Here is a 21392-nt window from a genome sequence, read left to right on the forward strand (position 1 = left end):
AAGTCATTCTATTAGTGCTTAGTTTACAGGTTACAAAAAGGTTGGGTCAAAGCTTGAAAAAATAACATTCTTTCTTAACCAATAATTTGGAAGTGGGTCCTAAAACCCTAGAAGCTAACATTCTGGCCACTTGATTTCAGAATAACCAAATTCTCTTAAGGGATGTGTCAAATCTATCATAAATAACCCAGGACCTGGATCATATAAATGTGGCAGAATTTCAGAAAAAATAAACTGGTATTATTCAAATCTTGAAAAGAAAAAGACAATTGTTCCTATACCAACTCTACAAGTAGATGTGAAGCAGAACTGGGTAAACAAGATTTCATCATGTTAAAATACGCATTTTCATACAACTGTGGAATTAAAACAGTTTTAACGGTTTTAATGACTATCACCCACTTGCACTGAATCAAATTGAGAAAAGAAAAAGATAAAAGGACACAAAATGAACAGACCATAACTTTATTGGAGATTTACTCAGCTACAATTATTACAAAAAAACGACTAAAGGTATAATTGTGACCCATAGGTGCAGACTGCAAGTTTCCGCAGCACGCTTACTGTGTGAATGAGTTACATCGTGTTCCCTAAAAACAGCTGCAGCATGTGATGGCAAATACTGTATTGTCGATCAAATTACATGTTAGTTTTACTTGATTTTAGTCATTCTCCTTCACTCTATTTACAGCAGAAAAGCCAGAAACGTTACTTCCTGTTCACCTTTGCATTTTTGCTATGCAACCTGGTGCTGCAGTGAACTCTGAATGCATCTATAAAATTGAAATTGTGTGCGGTTAACATCCAAATAAAAATAGACTAGGAAAAAAAAAGCAATTAATGATTAAAATATATTTACAAGTTAGTTCTGCAAGGTCATTTTCACTGCTAGTGGAAAATACAATCGTCTCAATGCAAATTCCCTAGATATCGCTACTGGCATCTCCGACAACTTTTAAAATCATTTTATATTCTTGGTCTTCGACATATCTTAAAAACTTTTCACGTACAATATAAAATAAAGAAATTTATTTGGAAATAATTAAATTCCTGAAAAGTAATCAGTGGTTGAAAAAATAGACCTATGTAAATGTCATTAAAATAACCGTATAGGTAATAAACATGACATGAGTTTCTCTTCCATGGATAACACAAACTGGTTAAGGAGTCTTACCCTAATTTCAGATGCTGTTTAAATAAAAATATCCAGGTCTGTTTGGTGGCATAAATTTTGTATAAAGGGATTAGGTACCCTAACAGAGCAAGATATAAAGTTTTAAATCTGGGCCTTAAGACTACACTGTGGTAGGTCTGGGTTTGGATTCTTCTCTATCCTCTGCAGTCACCGTCTGATTTCAGGTAATGCTGAAAGAGCTGACTGATCGTGAATAATTGTATTTATGAACTGAACCAACAAAACCGAAGTAGCCTCAAGTCTCTTGCTTATTTAGGCAGGGTAATTTGAATCTTTCTGAGGGCAAGCTATTATTAAGAAAATAAAAATATTAGTATTTTAAAAAGATAGTTACAGGAGTGTTAGAGGTCATTCTAAATTTAATCACTTCACATAACGTAAAAGAAAGAAGAAAAAAATGTAACAAACACTTTTAAAACATAATTAAGAGTTCAGTTAACAAATCTTTGTCATACTTTCACAAACAGTAAAAATGCCACAGACAAAAATGACCTATTTAAGTTGTGCAAGTATGTGACACATTGCAGGCATTATAATTATCTTTTTCAAATTCGGTAAATCAAAACAGCAGCGAGGCCAAACCACGTTTTTTTTCCTTTCAGTTAAGCACATTTTCCTTGACATGAGGTAAAGCGTGGCACCAGTACAATGGTCACCTGTGCTACATGAACAGGAGAGAGGGGACAAAAGCTATTACAAAACGCAGCATAGTTAGGACAGCTGAAGAGCGTGTTATAAAAGAAACTAAAAACATTTACAATGAAGGTTCACGCCACCTAACCTCCACACAATCATCGTAAGGAATTGCTAGAGCTGCTTTTCAAGCCCCTTCACCGCTCCTTCCCTCACACGTATGCCTGACGCACGACACCTCCCACTCGGTAGGTTGCCCATTTTACATTCGGTCTCACATTGCAATCACAGCAACAAAAGGACGACACACGCGGTTGGAAACTGGGGTGACAGAGTGATATTTTTTTTCCTTAATTAATGGATGAGAAACATTTCATTCAACAAGCTAAACTGGGGAAAACTTTACAGCATTAAAAATCAGCAGCACAAAAGCGTTCATAACCGTTTCATATGTCTAACTCATAGTTTTTATTTTTTCATGTAGGAACCAGGGGATCATAGAATGCTTCAAAGTGTGAGTCACAAAATAAAATCAGCTATATTTCTCCAGCCAAAAAAAAAAAAAAAAAGTATGAAATAGCTAAAGTTTGCTGTTGATAAAACATTTTGAATGGTAGCAGGAAATTTGAACCCCTGAGAATGTATGACCTAATCATATCCAAGTCTGAACTTTTTAGTATTAACAAAAAATACTCTTCTTAAGGTTACAAAATATATTGAGGCATTTTTCTCCCAATGGGAATTTAACTGTGAAACAAACTGATTTTTGTGCCAGGAGGCGAGAGAATCCCTTACCACTGGGATCAGTGCCTTGGATACAATGCAAAGCCCTAAGCTCCTGGCATCAGGTAGTTTATAAATTATCAAGAGATCTGTGACACAATGGCATCACAAATCACCCTCCCTCACAAGTAAAATTCACATCCAGCCTTACTTGGTCATTGTTCAGTTACAGAATTCAAGAACTGCCTGGTTTTAACTTGCCAGATCTTACGTTGAGGTTTTTTAAAAAAAAAACCAAATAGAAATCTAAGGTTCCAAATCAGAATTCAGTATTTTAAAGACAAGTCCGCCCAAATTAATTTGCTCAAAAACTCATTTAATAATTTAGAGCTCAATTTATGTTTAAGTTTGGAGACAACAAATAGCATTGGAGAAGCTTAACAGCACTTCCCTCAGGTCTCCTTAGCAAGTGGAGCTGATAGTTTTCTGTATGACACGTGCAGAGGTGCTTCCCTGGGGGCGGGTGCTGCAGATAAAGCGAGAAGTACAGTATTCAACTGCAATTTAAACATAGTGCAGCATGACATGAAGCATCAAGTTCAGAATCATGTGCTGGAAAATATTAGACACCTCTGCTCAGCTTTCTTAAACTTCAAGCATAATTAATGGGGCAAATTGCAGCAAACCTCTACTGGTATGTTGGTGGGAGTGCAAAACCGACCCACAGCTTTTATAAAGGTAAATTAAGAGGTATTATAGGTACAGTGCAAAAAAAAAAAAATTAAAATTTCAAGCATAATACATAAACATAGCACCAAACAGGGGAAAAAATGCATGCAAAAGAAAAGAAGAACTGAGGTATTTAAGTGAAGAGTGCCTACAGGTCTAATTAAAGAAACTTAGGCAAATGCCTAAAAATGTCTTTTTTTTTTCTTTTCCAAAGATGGAAATAATGAGCTAGTTGATCTAAATTAATGAGCTAAATCACAGATGTATCAAAATTACGGCAGTTTATCGCAAACGTTAAACTTTCATGGCATTAACAGCACAGCTTTGGTAGGTGAAATATGCATGCAACACTGTGAAAAGTACAGTAGGAAATTTATGTGAGAAGACTAAGGGTAAAGGTGCTGGGTTCTGCTTCTTTAAATAAGTAACCAATCAATTATAAAATCTGCAGCATATTTTAGGTGTGATATGTCTAAAGTTTATTTTGTAAGAGAAACAGCCTACAGGGCAAAATTATTTGCCACAAACAATTTCCATCAGTGGCACTACCTAGCAGGAGGTTTTTAGTAAAACTGGGTATTTAGCCAAAGATCATTTTTATTGTGGTGTTTTAAAAAAATCCAGACTCCATAATCTGGTTTTTAAAATGTCTTCAGTACACATATGACAGAAACTGTAATATCCTGTAATAAGTTAAGTTACAACTATACTAGTGAGTTGTAAATATCACACTGTCTCAACATCTAATGCATAATAAAATGAAGGGAATGTAAAACAGTTTGTTCCAAAAAGATCAGAAATTAAAGACCATCCACGAGGGTGTTATTTTTAAGGCAAGAACCTTTTTTATGCAAGACTATGCGGCATGAGAAGACTAACATTTGATTCACCAACATGCCAGCCAATGCGATTTAGAAACCTGTCCCTTACTATTAAGTGCAACAGCGACCGGGGCACATCATCTTACACAATAGACATGGAAAGAAAAGACGACACTGGCACACCTCTCCTCTCGGCACACCGCACCGTTCTATTCAGCTTACCGACTATGTGGGGCTGGCACCACTGCACGAACACGGGGGATGGCAGGAGAACTCTAATACAATTCTAGGGTCTGTGTGGTTTCAGCTCCGTGGCTTCCTAACACTAAGCAAAGGTGACAGAAATTAAACTAAAACAAACAAACATACAAACAAACAAAAACTCAATAATTATTTTGAACACTTGCTAAATGTCATCATTAAAGCACTCTTGTGATTTAAACAAAGCAGAAGTGAGGAAAGAAGACAAGATTGTGTTTGCGCAAAAAACTAAAACTACAATTAGTTCCAAAATTTTTATACATATGTTAAATGTTTTATTCTGCAATCTATCTTGTTATCAAACAAACTTTAAATTCTGCCTTCAATTCATTCCACTCAGTATCAACTTTAAATCATCCTTTTCAATTTAAATATTTTCCACCTTAATTCTGCTTTTTTTAAATTTTAAAAAGGGTTTTCAGCTGTTAGGAACCTGAGGTTGATTAGCTTTGAGGCTTCGTAGGGCTCTTCTTGCTGCTGCTGATTTGGCAATCCTGTAACTTCGGCCAACACCTTTGAATTTCCCCTTTCCTACTACTTCCACGGTAACTCTGACCTTGCCATCGTAAGTTCTTTCAGCCGGGCTGTAAAGAGGCCAAACAGCTTAAATTAGAAGTCAGAAGTATTTATTATCATTGTCAATCAGTACTGAGCATGCAGGCAGCCGAGTCCCGGACACAAGCTGACGCCACACAAAGGAAGTGAGCATGATGACTTCTCCCACATCACCAACAGCATTTTATTTCAGCATCATTTTATAGAAACAAAGCAAGAAGTCAACCAGACTACAAGTGGCACTTGCATAAAAGCGTGCCCCAGTGTAAATATTTTCCAGAATCATTAGTTTATGGCATCTGTGAGACTCCCCCTGTCCCCTCCGGTTTTAAGTAAGTTAATTTTTTCCATGCACATTTTTGCTTACCTAAATTTGGCGGTTTCTGGCTCCATTTCAAGCAATTCTCGCACAGGGGAACGGGGCACATTTGCAGAAAATTTTTCTATAATCAAATGAAAGAATACTGTGAATAATATCCTTGAAGTTGTTTTTAATTTTGATTTTGCTGCTTTCGAAGGGGAGCCAACAGTACCTATTAGCGGCCGCATCATAGGATAGTACACCTGCCAAACCATCTCCAGTGACATCCCACTATCCATGTAAATGGCACCAGCAAGTGACTCAAAAATATCCCCCATGGCCTTTGGAACTTCAATATCCTCTTCCTTCTCTTCATCCTCCTCAGATCTCCTAAGCTATTACAGAGAGAAAAGTGACTCGTAAGCAAAAAGGCCATTTTTAAAGGCAGTCCACAGGGGCGTGTTTCTTTTCTTGGATATGACTTTTATTATATCTTTAACAAAGGTAAAATACCAACCATTTATGGCACACCTACTACGCTGCAACAAACATGACCTTATCTAAAAATACAAAGTATTTTCAAAAATTCCCTCCCATTTAATCTTCTATACCCAGCAAAGGAAAAAAGATTATTGCTAAACAAAAACAACTTTAACACAAAATTAGAAATAGTCAATAAATGTATGTTTAAAACTTTAAAAATCCTCGTTATCAAAGAACTGCACGTTTAACAGTTCTACCCCCGGCACGGACAAGAATGGGGCAGAGTACTGATTAGCACAGAGCCGGGGAGGATGTACGCTGCTCCAGGGAGTATAAACTGCCACTTTGGGGGAGGAAATTCTATTTGGAAGATGTTTTCCTCCAAGTTCCCTTCTTATTAAACTACTGAATACATGTTAGCTATAGGCGAGACCTTGACACATAGCGAGTATTCAAATTAACAGAATAAAACCTTATATATCAAAAGCCTTTCAAAAAAATCCGTAATTCTTTGATGCAACAATCCATCTCTAGGAATTTAGCTTCTGGAGGTAACTGGATATACAGGCATATTTATCACATCCATGTTTACTATGGTTGGTGCAAAAGTAATTGCGGTTTAAAAGGGTACAGTTGCAAAAACCGCAATTACTTTTGTTTGCACCAACCTAATAAAAGCCCTAACTACAAACAACTTAAATATCCAGCCACAAAAGACTATTTAAATACATTACATTACAGCTATGTATTGACTAACACACAGCTACTGAAAGACGTAATGCCAATCAATACCGGGAGAGTCTTACACAATGTAGTAGTGAAAAGAGGAGGTTATTATAGTACATTATGCATAATTCCATCCCATTTTATGTATGTTTACATCTACATACATTGGCAATAATATATTACCAAATGTTAATTTGGGTTACTGCTGTGGTAGTATATTAGTGTAACTTTAATTAATTTTCTTTGTATTTTCTAAAATAAACCAAAATTATTTGTGAAAGGGAAATAAAAAGAAGATGATTAATTTCTGAACAGATTGTTTAGTCACACCAAGTTCTAACACATTTATAATGCTGACTACTGGAAAAATAAGATAGATATTGTTCATATTTCAGTTTTGAGGCAGGAAGGAATTTTAAAACTTATGAAGTTTAATTTGCTCCTTTTCCAGATGAGGAAACTGAGGCCCAGAAAGGTGGAGATTTTCTTAAGATCAAGCAGTAAATTAGAAAAGCCACACCATGCCATTTTCAGTTTTTGTTAACTTCTATACATGTTTATATCAACAAAGGGAAAAATGAACAAAAACTAACAGAACCAGTATGTCCCACTATCATAAAGGGAGAAATGAAATCTAATTTTAGCGAAGTCCTCAAGTTCTAAGTTTAACTATTCCTACAGAATGAGACTAGAATAATACTGAATAGACATGAGATGGTTCTAAGGCCTGGCCTCACTACCAGCTGTGCTCCAGCGCAGACTGCGAGCCTTGGGAGAGTGGAGATGAAGGAGCACTGCCTGGTAACTTGCCTCAGCAGATTCGGTAGTTTCCACATTGGACACGTGGCCTCATGGCTAGATCTCAAAACCGAGAGTCTCAAAGTCAAGGAAATGCACCACACCCCCTACAATGCTTTGGTGTGCTTCAAAAAAAGGGAAGTTACAAATTGAAGAAAGAACTATTAAAATGGCTACCAGAGTTGTGAATAAATTCCTCAACTCCTTGTAAGAGATCTACAGAAATAAGAAAAACAAAGGGAATCAGATGGGAAGAATAAGAAATGAGAGCGTTCTCCTGGGTACACAGGGATGCAGACAGATGTTAGTGAAGGATGGGGGGGGGGTGGGGAAGATCTGCATAATAGCCTTCCCGACAAAACTGCAAAACAGTTCAATAACACACTAGCATGAGCTCCCCAACAGACAACCTTTGGCTGAACTTGCAGAAGCCTCTCCAGTCCAATGGTTAAAAATTTCAAAGTTTGGTTTTTAAATGAGATTTCCCCATTCCAAGCAGAAGCAGAGTATATATTTGTGCTGCTTACCTGCGATATGAGCACATATTCCAATCCATTTTGAAGCAGAAGGCAGCAAGCAGCAGCCCTGCGGAGCTTTCCCTAAGGGCACGGCTACCGGGGCAGGAGCCGCACTTCCTCGGCACGGCTAACTCTGGGCACCTTCTCCTCAGGGGAATGATCACCCCACCCCACCGCAGTGCGGGCAGTAGGTTTAAAGGCCACCTGGAGAGGCCGGCTCATCCCGTTCATCCCAGAGAATGTGCAACGCACGTGTCCTGCTGGACACCTGTGCAGCCAGAAGTGAGAACCCCAGTCTGACGGCTTAAACCCCGACTTGCACGGACTGTCAGGAGCACTAACCTCAGAATCCATTCCTTGCATCTCGTTCTTCTCCAGCTGGAACTGCACGAAGTCATCGATGACGTGGAAGAGCTCAGGGGACACTGCTTTGAAGTACTTGTGGTACTCGTACTTCACAGCCAGGGACGCGAAGATGGTGTTGTTGACCAGCGCGGAGCGCAGGTCGGTCAGGACCCCCGGGGAGTGCTGCCGCGGGTCTTCGTAAAGGTGCTTGGTTATGAGGTAGTCCAAAATCGCATCCCCCAGGAATTCTAGGCGCTGGTAACAATCTGAGGGAGGAGCCAAAGTGGAGCCATGAGCTTGGGCAAAAACATTTCCACAGTTTCCACATAATAAATGACATAAAGGTCTGATCCCCAGTGCCACTTAAGAGACTTTTATTTGGGTTCATTTTCATATGCAGTCTTCCATGACAAAATCATTTGATGTATCATACTCACGGAAGCCTCTGGCAATTAAATTTTAATGGCAAATTAAGCGCATTTCTTATACGTAAACTGGGGTCATAAAATCTTTTAAGTGGCCCGAAGACCAATGCTCGTTAAGGAAAAAACCTTTCCCAGGTAGTACCCTTCTCACTGAACCCTCTCCTCTGGCACTGAGCTGGCCAGGCAGGTGCTAGAGCTCTGTCCTCAAGCCTCCACCACACGGCATCGCTTCAGGGAAGCTGGGCCCTGCACAGACGCCTGCCACATGCTCTCTGCCTTGCTGCCGTCATTGCACACTGTCGCACTCACATTTGGAAATGTGTGTGACACCATGCACACATTGCCACTCCTTCGTTCTATCTGCCATACAAGATGACAGGACAAGAAGGCCCTCTTTTCAACGTGGATTAGAAATGTTGGATTTGACACAAACCAAGAGCTTGAGAAAGAAGACTTGTGGGAGTGAGCAGAGACGTTAGGCAAAAGCGGCCAATCATCAAAATGTGAAACGTTATCAGTACTAAACAGCACCTCAATTTTCTCAGTGATTAAAGAGCGTCCATTCACGTGAGGAAACTGAGGCAAGGACAGATGAAGTGACTTGTCCCGGCATCCCCAATGAGGTAAGAGGCAGGGGCAGAGAGAGGCTAGAACACAGATGTCATCCCACAGCGTGCAACAGAAAACCGAGCCTCGTTTCTTCTCCACCAAGAACAATAGGTTTTAGTTTCGCCAGCGTCTTGCCCGTCCAGAGTCAGATCATTTTTCACTGTTTGGTTTTACATTTTTCAGACCATCTTAACCTACACTGTTTTTCTTAAACTATGCTTTGGGATTCTGGATTCAAGCACTTGTTACTCTGATACAGAAAAACCATGCAGCCTTTAGCTATGTTCCACAAGCTGAAGCGGATTTTAGACTTTAGGCGCCTATCCTTCCTCCTAATCTAATGGGTCGGGAGCCTGTTAAAGAAGGGGAAGGAACACGGAACACCATGCAAGGCAGAAGATGATAGGAGAGCCAGGGCAGGGATGGTGACACCTTCCGTGAAGTAGTTTCTCATCATCTAGTCCTCTTTAGATTTCAAAAGACCTTAAGAGAGAGGGGTCTTTTTGTTCACAAAGAACAATAAAAAGATGTGGAATACATCCAGACTGTGCAAAAAAATCAAGAACCAAAAGCAGCACCGAACAGGCATCAGAACGATACTGGGGTAGAATAAAATAGGAAAAACACAACAGAATGCTGAGGCTCAGACTTCTCCCATCACGCCGCCCACAGAATGAGATACATGCGAGTACGGAAGATAACTCCCCTCCCAGCTGTGACGGCAAGGAGCAGAGAACGCTCCCAAATAGATGAGGAAAAGAGGCTGGTTTCGTTTTGCTTGTTTCCTCCCCCCACCACGCACAGGAGGCACTGAGCCTGTACATGCGTAGGTCATTTCTTACAAGGCCAAAATAATGCGATGAACACACGGGCTCATTTTCAGAGGAATGGAGTTGGGTCTGGGGCTCCTTACCAGTGATAGTATTGTAGTGGTAGGAGGCATGTGTAAACGCCTGCAAAAGGTAAGCCTTATTCTTGAATCTGTAGTTGATTTTCTTTTCAAAATTTTCAAAACCCGCTATCAGGTGATTCAGTGTTTTATCTGCGTCTGGATGATCAAACATACATCTTGGTGGAATCTTCAGACAACCGTACTCCAAGTCCTTCACCACAGGGGAGCGAGAGCTGGCTCCCGAGGCAGCAGCACGGCTCCCTGAAAGGGGCCTTTGTTGGCTGCTGGAATTCTCCCTTGGCGGGCACATGGCCTTTTCCCGATCAGTCCTTTTAATGACCGGGAGCACCTTCAGCCCCAGCGAGCAGAGGAAAAGCTGAGCAGCCCTCTCGCCACAGCTGGTTAAATAGCAGCCCAGCAGGGCTTCCACACAGTCAGCTATGCTTTTGTCAGCGATACACTGCTCAGTGTGCAGGTCGTAAGAAATGGACTGTTTGCCTGTGTCAACCCCACAGTTCTCTTCTGACGGATTCCAGAAGCCCACCACGAAGTCGTCCTCCTCCACGGCTTTGCTGGGATCCAGGTAGCACATTGCATCCCAAGAGCTATAGTCGAAGTCCTCAAACTCAGGCGAGAACGGCATGCTACCCACGGACGCCTTTCTGGGCATCTTCCACTCATACGCAGAATCAGCGGTTGAAAAAGGAGAGAGAGAAATTTTCTTCACGAAGGCTCCGGACCCCATCAGCATGTTGTCGATGAACTTGATGTGCTCCTGGTCGTACTCCAGGAGGTCGTCCTCGTCGTCGGGGTCCTCCTTGGGGGCCCTCCACAGCAGGGCCTCCTCCTCCTCCTCCTCCTCCTCCAGCTCGTCCTCCAGCTTGCCATTAGCCAACATGCAGTCTTTTGTCTGCAACCGGGGGAATGGGGAAGGAGGGGAGACATAGCTGCTGTTTTTAAAAGGGTTTGAGACTCAATAAAAGCAAGGGTTATGGATAATTTCAAATGACAACCACAAATACTAAAAGGCAACTTTAAAATCATGGCCATTTGTTTTCAATTAACATAAAATAAGTTATTTAATCATATAAACAAAGTAAAACATGTTCTTTGAATGTTCATTTTCTGAGTTATAAAATGACCTTTATCCACTATGAAGCTTTAAGTAAAGGATTTTATACATGGGCATAAAGTTAAAATTAATGTCCACAAGGCAAAACTTCAGCTAAGAATTCAAACGCTGGCAGGATACACAATGAGAGCACTCATATGGCAATCACAGAGATCTTCGATTTCGCTGACAAAGTTTTAAAATAGCTTCAAATTAATAAAATTAAATTCCAGATGTAGAAAAAGCATTATCTTTGCAATTAAGTAAGAGTATAACATGAAACCAGATAAAATTATTTTTTAGATCTTTTTATAAGGGTTGAAAATGTAAACTAGAGTTTCATGATAAAGTTTTTGCCTCTATTTCTACTTCAAATCAAAGTACATTTGCTGCAATGTAAAACTAAATTGTTCTGTTTGAAAACTAAAACTAAAAGTGATCACTGAATAAGCTATGAATTTGAGAAATTATGCTTTTCCCCGCCACTGAGCTACAGTAATCAGGGTAACAGATTATAGCATAACTGACAAAAATAGAAGAAAATTTAGACTAACATGAAACACAACAATCCAATTTCTGTCAGAAGATCTTTTCTAATTCCAATTTCTTTGGCAAAAGCTTATTTGTGAATGACAACCTTAATAATGGGCTAGGATTTAGTCATGATGTAACTTTTTTGCAATGCTAGCAAGATGCCAAATTTCTGTTGCACAATAAATTTAAAAAAAAAAAATACCCTCCTTGCTTTGGAGGGAGAGACAGAAGGATGTGCTTCAATTTTGATAGTTGACAACGTTCCAGAGCATTCTGACAAAAAAGTTTTCAAACTTTCTGTCAAGCACTTTTTAAATACTGCAAATATTTTCATTTTAAGCCAGACTCAAAAGAGATACACAGTGTATTTGTTTGAAAAGAAGAGCAGTGAGCCAAGCCATATACCTGTAACCACCTCCATTTTTTTTTTTTAAAGAAAAAAGTTTATAAAACTTTTTCAAGAATTAGGAAGAACACCAAAAGAAATTAGTGGTAGACCTCTCGGAACGATTTCCTGTTAAAAATCTTACACTTTCACGTGGTAACATTAGATGTTTTGACTATCGTTTGGCCCTTAGGAAAAAAGGACCAAACTGCAATTTAAAAAATCAGACTGAATGAATTTTTTAATTAAAAAAAATTCCTTATATATCTTTAGTAAGATGCTAACATCAGCTAAAACTGGCAGAGAGCAAACAAAACAAAACAAAATAAACACACACACACACACACACACACACACAATGGACTGGGTTTTATCACAAATAAGCTGTGTGATCTTGGGCAAAGTTCTTTAAGCCTCTGGGTTTCAGTTTCTTTATCTGCAAAATAGTGGGATTCTATCTCACTAAATGGTTTCTAAGAGCACTTCCAGCTCTTAAAAAAACAAAAACAACAAATAAAAACAAAAACAAAACACTAGCATGAAACTCTTCTCTTACAGTGGAGGTGAGCTTTAAACCTGAGTTCTTCCCACCGCCAGTATTTGTATGCAAAGGTTTCACTTAAACCCATCTGCCTAGGAGTAGGGCAGGTAGAACAGGAATGGGACAAACATGCTTTTCAGTATCATGTAAGGGCCAATTTCAATAAGTACAAATTATTCGGTGACAACACAAACAGTATTTTTAATATATTCCAAGAACCGAAGTGCCAGGTCATCTGAAATGTCAAGAAAAATAAGAACTTTGTGTTGTATCTTTAAAAAAAAGTGTTTTGATCAAAAGGACAAACCAATGTCAACTTCGTGCTAATTTTTAAGAGCCAATTATATTATGAAATAGTATTTACAAGGCAGGATAATTACTACTGGAGTGTTTTTTGTAGAAATGAAATATTTTCTCCAAAGTTTCAAAATCTACACATTTTTCTCTAAGGTTCTACCTAAATTAACAATGTAGTTTTTCTAACCCAACTTATATTAAAATATCCTCTTAATGCTTTTCCACATTAAGTTTAATTTCTGTAGTAAGTCAAATACTGCATGACTTAAAAATATACTCAATAAAGAGGTAAAAATCAAAACAGAGTCACAGAGCCTGGGACCTGTAACGAGGATGTGCACGTCAGAAAGAAGAACACGTAGATTTAGAAAATATAACCTGTAAGAGAAACGGTATTCTCATTGTTGGCCCGAAGTAAAAATGAAGTAATAACGAGCCAGTTTCTCATTAATGAAAGAGAAATGTCCGAGAAATGAAACTGCGCCTCTCCCTCTAGGAGAGGTGCTGGAGGTTTCCAGCCAACCATGCACGCACAGTTCAGCTCCGAGGCCCCCGAGGTGCCCTCTGGTGGCCTTCACGACAAGACAACATGAAGCAGCTCACATTTAGTCTTCTTCAATCATTGGCAAGATTTTAACTCTTTCCAGAAAACTACACTTGTATACAGTGATTTATTAATATTATTATTTTTAGGTCACAAGAGGACAAACAATCCCGAGAAAACCCTGAGCTACAAAAGCAAGATTTTACTGAAACTTCATTATTTCACAGGCAGACTGGTGATCATAGGTCATTGAAGTCATTTCATTAAACAGAACTAAGGATCTACGAGAAATTATAATACACAACAGTAAAGAGAAATGTTATGGGGTTGGGCTTTTTTTCGGGAAGGGGGGGTCACAACATCAGATACTCTTCTGCCTCTGGCTAAGGAAGATAATAGAAATTGTCCTCTATCAAAATTGTAACATTGTTTCTGAATTCAATGAAAACAAAGTCTGTTTATAGTTATTAATTCAATATATCAAGTATCTATTATAAACATACTACGGAAAAGAAACAAAAAATTTAATAGAAAATTCTCCCCCTCATCAAAAAATAAGTCCTTCCAGTTACCAAAAACTTACCATTTCATCTTTTCCCCATTTATCTGTGCTACTTTTGTCTTGATTGACTACATAACCAGGAGGAAGCCAATTCACAGGCGGATCAAATATTGACACCACCATGCGGCTGGGCAGTCCCTTCTTTTTTCCAAGCCGATACAGGTTACAGTTGCTGACCTTTCGCAAAAAAAAATTTATAAGACACTTAACTTAAATGATTGCTGCTGAAATTATACATGGCATATTAACATATTTTTACCTAAATGTTCTTCATATTACTAACTGGTCACCAATTATAAAGATTGTACAGTTTTTCTACCTATTCATGATAGAAAATATTAAATTCCCATGTATTCTATATCCTTTAGTGTAGTTAGATGAATATGTCTGAACATTAAATGCAGATCAGAAAAAATGACATATATAAATATGCAAATTCCTTATAAAGTCAGAAGAAACAGTTCAGACAATTTCAACCTTTTGAAAGCACAATATGATGATATAAAATGCAAATTGCTAATTGGGACGATCAGAGAAAAGAATCCACACAAAAAGCCCAAGATGTCACAATATTCTGAATGAAATAAAGGGGGGAAATGCCATAAACTTTAGCTATAAGTGAAAATTGGCATGGAACACAGCTAAAATAATTTTTATTTCTAGAACCTATGCCACAAATATGACTTCAATTGTAATGTTTTCTCAAACATTATGCCTTTGTTTTGGTTGGTATTTCAAGATATTTTTGTTTAACCATTTAAAAATGGAGCAAAAGGCAATAAAGAACAACTCCCTCCATGTTTATTTGCATAATAAAACTCTCTGGGTCTGTTTTTCCTAAGGCCCCCATCTCCTCTCTAATTTACTCAAATCACTGCATTTCTGTCTCGTTTTTTTCTGTGGAAACTAGGGTTTGGGACTGTCAATCTCCTTTTCATTTTCTAAAAACTGGGTTCCTTTGTATTTAAGCATAGGAGCCCCTTCTCCACGTAAGTCAATACCATGGAAGCAGCACCCATCTCGGGAAGCACTAGGTCAGGCATCCCTGAGAAGAGTCAGCGAGACAGACCAGTGGTTCCTGCAGAGGACTCAGCTGGGAGGGAAAGGGGTCTGCATGACACTCACCACGTGCTAAAGGGCTTTCCCAAGCTGTCTGAAAGTAACCACACAAATAGTAAATGCTAGTTTCCTTTTTCATACCATGAGAACACATCACAAATGCCAACAAGAGAATAAAGTGCAACAGAGACTCAAACGAGATGGAAATCATACTCAGGATCACAGAAATGGATGGCAGGATGGAAAAAGAACTAAATAAGGACTCGTGGGAAGCTCCACGTAGGACAGGCAGAATTCACCAAGTAGAAATGGGGCGAGCGCCCTCAGAAAACACACCAGCCGTGTGCGCGAGGAGTGGGGATGGAGAGGAGCGGGGCTGGAGCCTGGTTAGGCTACAGACCCATCTGGGGTGTGAGCACCAAAAAGCCTTCAACACCACGCTGAGGGAGGGAGGATTTCTGTAGGAAACAGGAATCAAAGCTTTCTGAGCAGAAGAGTGGATGAATTTTCAAAATATAAAATCATGTCTTTCTTACCTGACAGAGTATATGGACCGTTACTTTCCACTCACTCTTAGCCTCTGATACTGTCTTCCTGCAACAACCTCTGGGAGTCAGACTTCAACTATCACTCGTATGAACACCACTCCCCTAAACCGAATCTAAGTCCTAAATTCTCAATTATCTGACGTTTCACTGCACATCCCACTTTATACTCCATGAGGTCTAAGAACCCAGCCCTAACCCTGATGCCTCCATTTCTCTCTACCTCACCACCAGCACCGTCAGCGCACCAACGTCCCGGTTTACACGGTTGTCATGACTGCATGCCCTGGCTCCCTGCCTCCCACCCAGAACGTGAAGGATATGGACTCTAGCCTCAGACAGTCCCGACTCGCCCGGAATAGCTGGATGACCTCACATGAGCCAGCTGAGCTCTAGGCAGTTTTCTCATCTGCAAAATGAGGACATGTTATGTACCTCTCGGGCTCACTGAGAAGATTGAGAGAGGTCTGCAAAATGCGGGGTCGTGCTGGTGCTGACAGGGTAATAACATCAGAGGCACGTCAGTGCGATGCTGAAGAAAGAACAAGGTCTCTTAAGCCAGAGTGGGCTCTGCCACCTACTAGCCATGTGACCTTGGGCAAGTTACCCCCTCCTGCCTAGGAGCCTCATCTATAAAACGGGCAGGGTAAAAGAGTAGTGTCTGGCTAGAATATGTACTTCATCAGTGCGAGCTAAAGTTGGTGTTTCCTCTGACTATCACCCCCCTCCCCGTCTTTTCCTCCCCGCCAGAACTCTAGTTGTACCCCATTTTCTGCTTAAGCTTACACTTCCTCAAAGGCCCAAGTGATTGCTCAGCTTGGTTTGGTTTTGCTTTGCAACTCAGGCTGCATTCTGCTACCAGACCGATCACTGAAAACTACCACTGCACTAATCCTGATCGACCTTCCACCAGCAGTACCTTCACGCCCAGCAGTGCCATGTGGGCTCCGCAGCCAGCACGGAGACCCCGCACAGAGCAGCACCAGCGCGCCTGCTCGGACGTCTGTCCTCACGGGTCTATCTGCACACTTCTGGGCTACCGCGGCCCATTCACTGGTGCCGACTCTTCATTTCGTGTCCGCACTGTAAATGCATGGCTCCCACTAACACCTTCCCTGATCACCTGTGATACCCGATCCGCCTGCTTAGGGTAATCAGCAGCTTTGGACCTTGTGACACCTCTTTTATTGTCATTTAAAGTTACCTTCCTTACGTTTCTCCCGCAAATCTTGATTCCACACTGAGTTTAGGAGCACGCCCTTTCTCTGGTCTACCCAGCACAGCTTGCTCGGGTCTCTAGGCGTCTCTCCTTACACTGCTGACCCACTGAGCTGGGGAAGGCGTGCTCTTCCCCTCCCTGACTCCCGAAAACCGTGAAGATGAGCGCTCCATGACAGACCCGTGTGATACCCGTGTCTGGATGCCCTGCATGCCAGGACAGCACGCTGCCAAGTGAATGCCTGACTCATAAATTAAGGCACAAGCTCCTGGAATAACTATGCTGTGTATTTCTTCACATCCCCCTCAGTTGCTAGCAGGTGCACACACGCTCACAAATAGTTTCACTTGAACTGACGATGTACCACTGAATTAGGCACATACAGATCCACTAGCCCCCAAACCTGAGTGGTGCCTCCGTGGAAAAACAGCCTCGTATCAGCGGGCTGGGTACGCTGCGGGCTTTAGCTGCACACGGCTGGCCGAGCAACCGCTGAGCGTGGCACTCTCCCCAGCCTCTGAAACTACCCAATCCTTTAGATCACTTTTAGGCTCACGGGATAACTACTCGAACTGCTCAAAATAAAAGAACTACTTCTCACCTTTTTGCTTCTCATATATGAAAGGCGGCCCTCATGAGCATCAGGATAAGTGCAAAATAGATACGTGGTGATGGCATGCTTTAAAAAGGAGTCACCAAGCATTTCAAGCCGCTCCAGGTTAAATCCATCGCTGGCATTTGAAAGGGTCAAAGCCTGAAGAATAAGTCCAGGATTTGGGCCGAGAGTCCTCGAGGAATACCCAGTAGAAGGGCTCTGCTCAGAAGCCATGCTCTCCTTGAGCGCTGTAACAGCTTCTGTGGTACCAGGCATGGCGGCCACCATGGGACTTCCATCTGAGGTAGATTGGTTAGCATTTCCATCAAGGTATTTATTACTCAGTAGAGTACATTCATCGCTGGGCTTGGGCTGGTTCTCGTAATTGTATAAATTCTGAATGGGATATGAGGTAGTTGGTTGTACAGGTATTTCCTGCTTGTAGTAATTCAGCTGACTTCCTTGGCAAAAGTCTCTGTTAGCTAAATCGTAACTGCCATTGGCAAGATTTCTATTGTAAGAAAGACCATTAATTGCTGTCAGATCTGTTGAAACTTCAATTGGGAACTTCCCAGGTGACTCACTGAATAGCGTTCTGCAGGTCACAGATATTTGGTCATGGTTTTCTCGAGAGGAGGTTCTAGTAGCACCTTGATGTGCAGCATTTTCAGGGATCACAATTGTGCTGTGCTTACAGTAATTATCATTTTCAGCTGAAGAGGAGTTAGCAACTGAGATGAAAGATTTGCTGTCGATAGATTTTTTCCAACCGAAGTCTAAATTAGGGTATCTGCAAAGACATTTTTATAACTTTTCATCAGATCCTTCAAAAGGACTAGGCTTAGGGCAAGAGCAATTTGAATAAAAAATATAAAGATTCTCATAAATATACTCCTACTTTAGAAGAAAAACAAGTTTCCAAGGCAGAAATCAGCATTATTGGAAGTCTGCACAACGCAAACTGTGACGTGGAGGGCGGCTCATGGCCCTGCTTCAGCCCCTCCCCATAGTCCAGTCCAGTCTGGCAGTTGGGACAGGGAGCTGCCGGCAGCCTGCCGGACCTGACCCAGGCCTTCTGGTTAACTAGTTGGGTACCTCTGGGTAATTCACATAACCTCTCTGTGCCTGAGCTTCCACATGTGGAAGAGGGACTAACAACAATTCCTACTATTATATTTTAAATTTCCTCAATCTCTAGAACCATCCCCGTCTTGCCAACTGGATAACCAGAATTAATTCGAGTGGTTAAACCAATAATTTTCTTAGAATGCAGAGACTACTTGTGGGAAGAAAATAATGAAGACAAAGAACATACTGAGGCACTTGCTTTATAACATGTATTGGATTTTAGAAGAGGAAGCAGTCTTAAAATGTCAGCATAGTAACAAAGGACTGTTTGCGTTTTTACTGTCATCACTGAGAGAGGGACGATTATTTTTGACCTTAGTATCTCATCTCCTTCTATAACTTTACAAAAATATAGGCCTCAATGACCCCAACATATAGATTTTCACTTAGGAATCAAAGGATGCATTTGTTTTCATGTATTAGACATGTTTTCTTTTGAAGCTTTTAAGAGTCATTTTATTTAAAATTAAGAACTGCACTTCATTCAGTTCTTTTCCAAATAGGATTTCATGGCCCATATTCTGTCTGGCCAGTAACACAGGCATACCTAAAATCCACAGGAAGGGATCTGACTCCCACGCCAGCATCGCTGGCCGTCTGGGCTCTCAGCTCCTCCGCGGTCAAAAGGCAGTGAAGACGATAAAGTATGCTGGGGAGACAAACTGCTTTTCTCCACAGTGATGCTGGGATTGGGTGGATAGCACAAAGTTCTGGAACCAGTATCTTTGAATATGGAAAAACGTGGATAAGTATAAAGCAAACCCACAAAAGCATGAAAAACAAATTTAAGACCAATTTTACCAATGGATAAAGATAAAAATCGTAAGTACTAGCAAAATCTTATTTTTAAAAACATTTTTAAAAATAATCCTTTAAGACCAAGCGGGATTTATCCTAGGATTTATAAGGATGATTTCATGATATAATTATTTCAATGGACCAAATATAAAAGCTAAATTGATGACTGCCAGATGGGAGGGGGTTGGAGGGCTGGGTGAAAAAGGTGAAGGGATTAAGATGTACAAATTGGCAGTTACAAAACAGTCACGGGGATGTAAAATACAGCATAGGGGATATAGTCTATTGTACTAACTATGCATGTGTCTGAGGGGTACTAGACTTACGGGGCAATCACTTCGTAAGTTATATAAATGTCTAACCACTATGCTGTATACCTAAAACTAATGTAATATTGAACGTCAGCTGTAATTTGAAAACTAAAAAAATTAAAAAAAAAAATCCTCGAAGGCCAAATGGGACTTTTCTTAGGGTTTATAAGGGTGATTTCATGGTATAATTGTATCAGTGGACCAAACATAAAAGCCAAACCTCTCATACTTACCAAAAAGATATCAAATAAAAAGTCAACACATAATATTAAACCAAAACAAAACCCAAGGCCTGGGCAATTTCCAAAATATTCACAAGTCACTTAGTTCAGCTGATAATATAAAATTCAAACTTACCTTTACAAATACTACATTATGCTAATATCCATTAACTCATTACCTGTTTGTTCTGCAGACTTTCCCATTTGGCTTTCCTCTTTTCAGCACTGCTTAAAGGAAGAGCTTTCCCCTTCTGATTCAAGTGGCGGGGTGTCAAAAGGTTCAGTCTATAAAAATTTCAAAATAATTTTATCAAACAGACAAAAACAAGTACACTCTCACAGTGATTCTCCACTTCAGTGTGCATACAAACCACCTGAAGAGCTCACTTAACTGCAGAGCCCTGGGCCACACCCCGGGCAATTCTGTGTGCAAAGGACCTCCTGATTTCCCAGAGCCTACATGTGAGCAGTGGACACAGTGATCCTCTACGCGTGCTTACTGACCTCTGGAAAAATGCCTCAAAGTGAAACTGAAATGTCGTTTCTGAAACCCCTTACCTTGAAGATGTGTGGTCCACATCCAGCAGTGGCTGGTTGAGATTGGTCAGGTCAAGGTTATACTTTGTTTTATAATATTCTGCAAAAGTTTCATACTCAGGGGATGGAAATTTACTCAGTGGGGTAAGATCAGTGTACACATCAGCTACATAAAATCTATGAGGCTGATCAAAATTTCGATATCTAAAAAAGAAAAATAATCAGTGACTTTTGGTTTGAATCAACTATTCTCAAAACACAGCTGTTTTTAACATGGATATGCAAATTTTGATTTTAAAGTAAGAGTTCAAAAGGTTAAAAATAAATAACATTAATGAAACCTTCAATTTCAAATAATATATTTCAAGTGGATTTGAGACAAGAACTGTATTATTTGTCAAATAAAAACTGACTAACTTATGATTCTCCCCTACTTTACTATTATTTTTTTCCTAAACATCTATACATTGATAACAACACATGAAAGCTAAATGGCACCTTTAAGAATCTGGTAATTTTGTCAATACAAAACAGTATGGCAAACTTCCAATATCCAAATCGATAGACCCTTTGTACATTACCAATGCTACACATGAAAGACACTGGCCACATGTCAAGTATTATCTGCATCACTGATGATACTGATAGTCTAACGAGAGCTAACATTTACAATATGGCTTTGAGGTGCAAAAAGAAAAACAAAATCAGAGAAAGACTGTACAGCCAGCACTCTAATTCTCTGAAAAGCGCCTTTATTGAATTTTATTGCTAAAAATCTCCATCCCCTAAATTTTTACAAAATAAGAAAAACATTCTGATTTACTATTTTCTTTGTAATTATAACATTATGCCTAATAAAAAATTCACGAAAGGAAATATTATTCATGATCCAATTCTCGAGGACGTTGGGAATTACCAGGATGGAGATTTTAAGAAGAAAGCCTGTTAACACCATTCAGATCACCTGACCTTCACGAAGTAAAATCCCCTC

The 21392-nt window shown here is 40.1% G+C and overlaps 1 protein-coding gene across 9 annotated transcripts in view; it reads right to left on the reverse strand.

Moving 5' to 3' along the window:
- Window positions 1-449: 449 nt before the first annotated feature.
- Window positions 450-21392, reverse strand: part of DICER1 (dicer 1, ribonuclease III) — a gene marked incomplete at its 3' end in the record, with an annotated part of 72387 nt that continues 51444 nt past the window's right edge. For 7 of the 9 annotated variants that reach the window (XM_081048161.1, XM_081048158.1, XM_081048160.1 and 4 more), the window contains 11 exons: window positions 20423-20605; window positions 20044-20149; window positions 19082-19257; window positions 17413-18196; window positions 14010-14165; window positions 10036-10924; window positions 8086-8354; window positions 5451-5613; window positions 5285-5360; window positions 4796-4946; window positions 450-4451 (listed from right to left, as the gene is read on the reverse strand). In XM_081048161.1, coding sequence (XP_080904287.1) covers window positions 4377-4451; window positions 4796-4946; window positions 5285-5360; window positions 5451-5613; window positions 8086-8354; window positions 10036-10924; window positions 14010-14165; window positions 17413-18196; window positions 19082-19257; window positions 20044-20149; window positions 20423-20605 — 3028 coding nt within the window. Of the gene's footprint in view, window positions 4452-4604; window positions 4947-5284; window positions 5361-5450; window positions 5614-8085; window positions 8355-10035; window positions 10925-14009; window positions 14166-17412; window positions 18197-19081; window positions 19258-20043; window positions 20150-20422; window positions 20606-21392 lie in introns of those variants that run through there. The other 2 variants (XM_081048167.1, XM_081048166.1) reach the window with 2 other exon arrangements.

Source organism: Rhinolophus hipposideros (genome assembly GCF_964194185.1).
Source record: "Rhinolophus hipposideros genome assembly, chromosome: 5".
NCBI classification, from domain to species: domain Eukaryota; kingdom Metazoa; phylum Chordata; class Mammalia; order Chiroptera; family Rhinolophidae; genus Rhinolophus; species Rhinolophus hipposideros.